Raw genomic sequence first — 9,016 nt, forward strand, 5'->3', positions numbered from 1 at the left:
ACTATAAGTTAATCGAAAAAGAAAAGAATAGAAATTTATCTGATACAGAAGAAGAACAAGACAGAAATAAAAATTCTTAAAATAAAACCCAAAAGCTTGTAGGGAATGGGCATACTAATCTCACAAAGAATCGAGTGAAATGCAAATTGAAGCTTCAACATAATGCTAAAATAACATATTTGGGAGAAGGTTGGAGAAAAAGCCGATCACATTAGCTTACAGTGAAACGGGCGGGCTTGACATATTTGAAGTTGATCTCCTTGAATTTGATTTGGAGAAAAAGTTGATCACATTACTCTATGGCCGACCCAGAAGATTCAAATTTAGCTGGTAATGTTAGGGTTCCTGAAGAGAGAGAGAGAGAGAGAGAGAGAGAGAGAGAGAGAGAGAGAGAGAGAGAAAGAGAGAGTGATACAGAAGATTTTTCCCTTGCATCGCGGTACAACATGTTAAAAATGTAGCGCTTACGTGGCAAGGCTTAATTGGTCTCCATTGTTAAACGCATATAGGAGTATTCGTTCTGAAGCGTTTCTGTAAAAAGAATCTCCATAATAAGTGGTGTGTTTACACAAACCATTCCTAAACTAACAGAACTTACTTGAAGAGCCCATCCTTCCACAATCTTCCCCACCCATGATCCAAATTCTATTATTCTACATACCCACGACTTGCTTCGGGGTGAAAAAACCTACATGCCAATATTAATTTGATGTTTGTTCTTCTTCTCTTAATTAAGTTCGTTGCAAATTTGATTTTTCTTTTTCTCTCCCATAAACATGATTCATGAAACGTATTGAATTCTTCTTAGAAACTGTACGTATACCATGGGTAAAGGAAACTACACTACGGTAGCCTAATGTCAAGTCTTCTAAGCCAAACAGAGTGAAGCAACATATGAAAAACATCAAAAGGCTTTGCTGGTCGGTTCATCTCAAAATGTCTTCTCACTTTTGTCACCCTCCTCTGCATTTTCAAGTACTGATAGTTTGGAACACCTTTCAGAATTGTCTTGATCTCTGGAATTCTGTTTGTTGGAATTTGCAGTGAAAACTTGCTCCAATCAAGCACATCACTGAAGGGTAGAACATAGTAATCAGAAATTATAACAGGGACACACCCAGCATGAATTGCCTCCACCAATCTTGGACTTGCTACTTCATAACCACTTGGACACAAGCAAAACTTGCTTTGTCCCATGAGTTTGCTGTAATTTTGGTTCTCAGGAAGGTGTTCAAACACTTGGATATCATCGTCTTTGTCCTTCCAATGTGTGAACAAGATGTTCCTGATGTCTCCATGAGCCCTTCCAGCAAAGAAGCCGAGGATTGTGCGCTTGGCAGTGGGTAGGCCGATGTCGCGAGGAGGGTTGAGCTTGAAAGGTTCTAAGTTAAACTCTGGTAACGAGACGTCTCTCTTAGGCTTAAATCCTTCTGAGATGTTGGCATTACATAGCACTCTTATGAAATTCTTGTAGAGTTCAGGCTTCCCTTTCGACACTTGTGGTGCCTGAAATTTGAAGCCGAATATATGTTAATTGATGTGTGAAAAACATAATAAAAATCTTTCTAACTGATGTGATTGGTTAAAATAATTATTTTATATTAAAAAAAATAACACAATCAATCACATTAATAAAACATATAAAGAATAGGTAAAAATGATTCCATATAAAATTTTTGATAACTAAATTGAGTATTTTAAATCTACGAGAAGAACAAATCATATACGTCCTAAAATATTTAAAAGAAGTGCTATAAATATAAAAATAAATTTATAAATTAACATAATTTTATGTGATTTATTAAATTTACATTACAATAAATAAGTAATAATGACGGTGGTGGAATTAACGCTTGCAAAAAATAATAAAAAGTAAAAACAAAAATGCAATAGTACATACCCAATCATGACAAGAGACTAAAAAGTGGTCAGCTCCACTGCTTCTATTCCAGTATGGGTATTTTTTACGGATGGTGTAGATGTAATCGGTGACAATACGGACCAATCGAGCACGATCGTAGGTGGTGATGGGCAGGTAGATGTACTCAACGATGTAGGTAACACTTATGGGTAGGAAAAACACATGGGCCTCATCGGGATGATGGGCCATGAAGGCGCTCTTACCGCCGTCCATTTCATCGATGAAGTGGCCCTCGATGGAGTAAATGTTCTTCGTGGGCCCATCGTGGACCAATGGTTGGTCTCCTTCCTTATAGGTCCACACTTTGAATCTCTTCACCATCTCTATATGACTCCTGTTGGTCAACCCACAATACTCATTAACAAAAATCCTTAGTCTTTCATTATTTAGAAAATAGTGAAACATTATAAATTCTTTAAATTTTGAAGGTGTAATGTGTTAGTTTTGATAATTTAAAGTGCAAAGTATCCAATAGATCTAACAAGAAAAACAAGTATTTGTGAAAATAGTCAGTTCGTTGAAAAGAATTGATCGTAAATAAGTAATTTTCTTATATTATATAATATACATACATAGAACATTAAGGCAAACCATTAGAACATAATAATCGATGGAGGATGACGAAAAATGAAACTATTTATATTGTTTGTGTATATATAATGTAAGAAGTTGGTACAATCATATCATTACATATCATTAGATGTTACTAATTGTAAACCCTAAGTTTCCAATCATGTCATTAATCAGTTGAGTACGTAATGATATTCATCATCTTTCTAATCATAATATTTTTATAATAATCATCTCGTGGCCGCGTCTAATGAGTTTTAATGCAATGTCAGAAAAGAAGGATGATTAAAAAGATTATGAAAAGAACTTTTTCTAATATTTGGTTATGCTTTAAATATATATATTAGATGTAAAACAGAAAGTCATGATTATATATATATATATATATATATAAAGGAAATCAAATATATACATGTATGTGATATGATCAACATGCATGATGATCACTTACTGATGAAAGGCATAGGCATTTCTGTAAATGCATCCTCTCGGGATGAAACCGATCACTGATCCCTTGTCGTGGGACGTAAAATTCCTGGTAAGAATCGCTTTGCGAATAGCCGCTCGTGCTCTAGCCAAGTCTTCTTCAATCCGTTCCGTACTACTCTTCTTCTGCACAATATATAACACCAGAAACGTACACACAATTTATAATTATATAGGAAAAAGTTTGAATATATACATATATATATATATATATTTATATGACTTGTGATGATGATCAAAGACGACGTCGCAGTACTTTGATATGGCTGGAATTAGAAGTATGGTTCCTGGGTTCATGAGTAAAGGGAGTTGAGGAGGGCGGAGGACCACGCATGAGCAGTACTGAATCAGATTGATGTGCAGACACGGTTGGAGCAGATGCTGGTGAAACTTGTTTGGCTGTTAATTGGTAATTATTGGTTTGTGTATGGTGAAAACTTGGCATGAAAGCTGGAAGAAGAATATCATGCAAGTGATCATCATCATCATGCAGGCTACTTTTGTTTAAGCTGGTGGACAAGTAGATCATCAGAAGGATCATAAGGAGCATGATCATCGGGAGGAGAAAAGTAGGAACTGGAATAGGTAAACGAAAGCTCAAGGCCGTTGCCATGGCTGCTGTATATCTTAATCTTCTTCTTCTGCTAGAGAGAGATTGGGGAGAGAGAGAGAGAGAGAGAGAGAGAGAGAGAGAGAGAGAGAGAGAGAGAGAGAGAGAGAGAGATGAAATATATATATATATATGGCGAAAATTAAATTGTAAGTCATGGTCTATATTAATGAATTTCCAAAAGCAAAAATTATATTTTTGAAAACTTAATTAATTCTTCTATGATATAAAATAGGAATGTAATATTTGATTACTTAATTAGTGGCTAGATAGGGAAACGTTTAAATTTTGGTAAAGATTACATTCCTATTATAATTTCCATCCTTATAATTAATTAGTTAGTAATAATTTCTAACGTCTGATCTCAATCAAATGGCCATTAATAAAATCATACGAAAAAATAATTTAGGGACACATTAATATATATATATATATGTATACAGATTAATATATAATTAGTGGTTGCTTGGAATAATATTAATTTTACAAGTATATATTTATATTATATGGTCAACAATGTGATCAATTAATGGGATCGACTTCATGTCTAATTAGATATATATTATACGCACTAATATTTCTACACCCAAATATCCCAAACCGAAGTCATGGGAGCGCATGGGATCGATCGATGTTGATGGGTCGACTAGTCATGATCATGATCAAGCATTATATTTAAGTGGCCACTACCCAACTATACACATTGTGCCGTGTTCCATGGTTTTTGTAGACCCGACACTATAATAAAATCAGAATTAATTTATTATAATTAAAAAATTATTTATAATCAATTTTAATTAAAATTAATTATTTTATTAAAATTAATTAATAAATAATAAATAATTTTCTTGCCGTGCGGATTGGGTCAATATATCAGCTTTTTCCTGTATTGCATTGACCACGAGTCTTTAGTGACCGTTTGGACAAATATACATTTTACCGTGTACGATGGTTTTTGTTGAATCGGGTTGGGTCCATACATATTAGCTGTAATGCATTGACCAACGAGTCTTTAGAGGCCTTTTGGATATTCAATCATATCTCATCTTAATATTATAATTTTTTTAAATTTTTACAAAAAATATAATAAATAATTTAATTTTTTTAAATTTTAAAATAATTAATAATAATATTAAAAAATAATATTATAATAATATTTTTTTCAACTTTTATTTAAAATCGTCTCATCTCATCTTACTATCTAAATAATATCTAGTCAACAAGTTAAGTTTTTCGTATTTGCAAAAGGAGTAATGATACACCTATAATTTTTTTATAGTAATGATACTCATCATCTAAATTTTCATTGTCCTCTCATAATTATATGGTGTAGTATTAGATGATTGAAGACTATTTATTATATTTCACTTATAAATATGTCATCTAATTAATATCATATCATGAGATGATAAGAAAATGATAAGAAAATAAATAATGAATAAATTTTTTTTTTCCTTTTATAATTATTTTACAACTTATCTTCAAACAACCAATGAAATCATGCCACTCTATTAAGAATAAATTTTAATATTATAAAACTATCATCTATTTCATGTAAAGTTGTAAATTAGTTCGTGTAAAATAATTGTAAGGTTATTATTTCCTTGCAAAAGTAATAACACAACAACTTGAAGCAGGGAATTTCTATATATATTGCTCAACATCCAAATCACGATATTCAAACCACTACTTTTTGTGCTTTAGACTTTATCTCTACTAGTAATATTAGATATAGTTATAAAGTGTGTTAAGTCTTGCACATTCATTTTTTTAAAATAAAAGTGTAATGCTCCGGTCCCACAAGGGTCAAAATGTGACGCCCCTAAATTCCGTTTGGGATTGGACGGACATTTGAAGCGTCGAGACATGCAACACAAGGTTACCTGCCCCCGTTCATGACATATAAGATGCAATAATCCTAACATGCATATAACATTATGCAATATTCGCAGCGGATAATTTTTTTTCTTTAGCAATACTATGCACCAAATTAAAATATCCCAAATACTTAAAACATACTTCATATATAAAGATACATTGAATAACTAAGATCACAGAACTATTTCAAAATAGTTATGATCTAAAAGTACTGGAGATGCAACTCTATCGTACAAGTAGTAATTTAACTACTATATTAACCTTAACGACGCACCGTCGTTCAGTCGACTGTATCTAGTTGGTCAGCTCCTGATCTTCCTTCAGGTCCTGTAACAAGATCTACCATTCGGGGGGAATGGTAGTTGGGACTACCACAGTGAGATTTGATTACAAATCTCAGCAAGTTAACAAAAAATTTCCATACAGACTAATGATGCATGTATGACAGTAAAAGCATAAATGCATAATCAAATTCATAAGTAATTAAAGTATAACTTAGCGTACAACATAGCATAATTGACATAGCTTAAATTGAATCATGAACTAAACTTGACTTGACATGAATTTGATCTGAAACTTGACTTAGCATGAACTTGCTCTGAAACTTGAATTAACATGAAAAATACATACTCCACAGTTGTTGTGGCCCCATGTATTCTACGTGTAAATACATACTCCACAGTTGTTGTGACCCCATGTATTCTACACAAACTTGACTTAACATTAAAAATACATACTCCACAGTTGTTGTGGCCCCATGTATTCTACGTGTAAATACATACTCCACAGTTGTTGTGGCCCCATGTATTCTACACAAACTTGATTTAACATTAAAAATACATACTCCACAGTTGTTGTGGCCCCATGTATTCTACGTGTAAATACATACTCCACAGTTATTGTGGCCCCATGTATTCTACACAAACTTGACTTAACATTAAAAATACATACTCCACAGTTGTTGTGGCCCCATGTATTCTACACAAACTTGACTTAACATGAAAAATACATACTCCACAGTTGTTGTGGCCCCATGTATTTTACGCATCACAATTGTAGTTAAATACATACTCCACAGTTGTTGTGGCCCCATGTATTCTACACATCATAATGTACTCAAGATGAAATGTGACTGGAATACGAAAGGACTGAAGTCCTGACGTAACATAACGTGACTTGAACATAACTTAGAATACATGACCAACTTGAGATAGAAACATTTCGTAACATGGCATAACATATAATAGACAACATATTTAACATGACATACTTGCAACAGTGAATATTACATGACTTGACATACATGTAATAGATGGCATACTTAGCATGACGTACTTGTAAGGTACAGTAATACATGACAGAATATATTATGTAACAGATAAAAAAATTGATGACAGAATAAATTCTGTATAATAGACAATTACGTGATAACTTGGCATGGCATGACATATATGATAACACACATACATACACTGTAGTTCCTTTATTTAACACACATACACAGTAGACTGCTAGTAAGTTAAAAGCTAACTTACCTCGATCTCCGCGTTTCTTATAAAACTTCAAGTGCGATCACGAGGAACTGTAATTAGTAATTCTAAAAGTTAGAACTAAATCACTAATAATTTGAAATATGGAAAATACTAACTTAAAGAGTAAAATTTTTATTTTACTCTCTACATGTGAAAAAATGACTGTTTTACCCATAACTTAAGGATTTTGCATACTAACTCTAAAAGTTTCTAAAATTTACATTCCTCATGTAAATTTTATCCTAAACTTAAATATCAACTCAGAAAAATTTAAAACAAAACACAACTATGAAGAACACACTATGGTTGAAACATCCATAGGCCATTTCTCTTTATTTTTGTTGCAATTCCTTCCAACTTCAAAACTCATGCTTAAACCAAAATTTTGCAACAAACATCTTCCAATCCTAAGTTCAAAACCATACTTAAAACATCCATTTAGAAAAAGCTAATAATCAACACCAAACTTTTTTGTAAAAAGATCCAAGCACTTGAATCACAAGTTTTGACATTAAATCAAAACATCTCCAAGAGTTTCAAAAAATCAAATCTTACTTCTAACATATTCATAATATCATCCTAACATCAACCATGCTTTAAATCATCAAACCAAAGTCACCAAAATCACAAAATAACATTTGGAGTTTTTGGTTTTACACTTAATCCAAAAACAGAAACTTTTTCCTCAACTAGTTTTGATAAATATCTTGATCTATGACTTATAAATATATGATCTTCAAACCAAACCATCACATGGTTTAAAAAGATGTCCTAAAACATATATAAGCTTCTAATTCAAGATCACATGGTTAGAAATTAACCAAAACATAAATTTAGCCAATAATATCCACACTTTGGCTTGTTTGAATATCTCTTTGCATAAAATTTCATATCTTTGAAACTAACATCAAATATTTTTAAAATAATAATATAACATGTATATAAGATACTTAGGATCCTCCAATAAAATTATTAAAGTCATTAGAATAGGTTTAGACCACCAAAGAGTTAAACTTTCTCAAAACAGAAACTGTTTTTCTTCTTCCAGTTTCTAAGTTTCTAAATCTAAGTAAATCTTTCATCAAAACATTTAATCATGCAAAAATCCTCAACCAATAGTCACATATACATGTTAACAATACTCCATAAAAATTTCGGACCAATATCTATCCATTAGCTTGGTCAAAAACTCCAAACTATAACATATTCTCCAGTTTATCTCCCAGAATGACCTTTTTATAGTTTATACAATATTTGACTGACCAAATGATCTTCAAATGGGGCAAATAAGATATCCATGTAAACTAGACTCAAAAAGAAACAACTTATATGAAGGAGACTTTATGATAAAACACTTACAACAGCTTCGAAATGGGCGTGCAAAAGACCTCCTAAAAGCTGTCCGAGAGAGAGTGTTTGATAATCTTTTATTGGAAGGTGTAATTAGATAATTTCGTGGGGAGAGGTGGCTGGAGATAATTATGGATGAGATATGGAAGAGATGAGGCTGGAGTTGAGAGTTGAGTGTAGGTTTCTCCTACCCAAAATATCTATAAAAGATTATCTCATAATATTTTATCTAATAATATCTATAAAAATCAACTCAAAATATTTTTACCCAATAATATTCATGAAAATTACCTCAAGATATTTCTTTTTATCCAATAATATCTACAGTTTTAAACAGACGTTTTGACCGAAAATATGAAAAAATGTTATTGCGCCATAAGACTTTAAATAACCCTCCGAGTCTAATGGCACAAACCATAATACATTTTGACACTTCTAACTATCTCCAATAATCAAAAACACACTTCTGATACCATAGTAAATAATAACACTAACTATGTAATTAGACAAAAACCTATATGATTAATGGATTCGTGAAAACTTATGAGGTTTTCACGAGGTTCTTAAAGTTAATAGAAATTTCACAATTGAATTTCTAGCGGGCTGTTACACAAAAAGTTACTTCTTGTAACTTAAAACTCACATTTCATCAAGATATTTACATACTCC

The 9,016-nt window shown here is 32.1% G+C and overlaps 1 protein-coding gene across 1 annotated transcript; it reads right to left on the reverse strand.

The window, feature by feature from the left end:
- Positions 1 to 780: 780 nt before the first annotated feature.
- LOC122305184 (probable glycosyltransferase At3g42180) lies at positions 781 to 3,670 on the reverse strand. The gene is made up of 4 exons (XM_043117534.1): positions 3,234 to 3,670; positions 2,943 to 3,103; positions 1,901 to 2,255; positions 781 to 1,506 (listed from the first exon to the last, which is right to left on the reverse strand). Exons 1-4 carry the CDS (start codon positions 3,588 to 3,590, stop codon positions 844 to 846), a joined length of 1,536 nt encoding a protein of 511 aa, XP_042973468.1. The 5' UTR covers positions 3,591 to 3,670; the 3' UTR covers positions 781 to 843.
- Between the last annotated feature and the right edge of the window lie 5,346 nt (positions 3,671 to 9,016).

Source organism: Carya illinoinensis, chromosome 3, assembly GCF_018687715.1.
Source record: "Carya illinoinensis cultivar Pawnee chromosome 3, C.illinoinensisPawnee_v1, whole genome shotgun sequence".
In the NCBI taxonomy this organism is placed as follows: domain Eukaryota; kingdom Viridiplantae; phylum Streptophyta; class Magnoliopsida; order Fagales; family Juglandaceae; genus Carya; species Carya illinoinensis.

Excerpts from the sequence above, each read along its gene's own strand:
- LOC122305184 (XM_043117534.1), bottom strand. The coding sequence starts at position 3,590 with ATGGCAACGGCCTTGAGCTTTCGTTTACCTATTCCAGTTCCTACTTTT. Across the intron at positions 3,104-3,233 it reads CTAATTCCAGCCATATCAAA|AAGAAGAGTAGTACGGAACG; the intron begins GTACTGCGACGT and ends TATATTGTGCAG. Across the intron at positions 2,256-2,942 it reads AATGCCTATGCCTTTCATCA|GAGTCATATAGAGATGGTGA; the intron begins GTAAGTGATCAT and ends GTTGACCAACAG.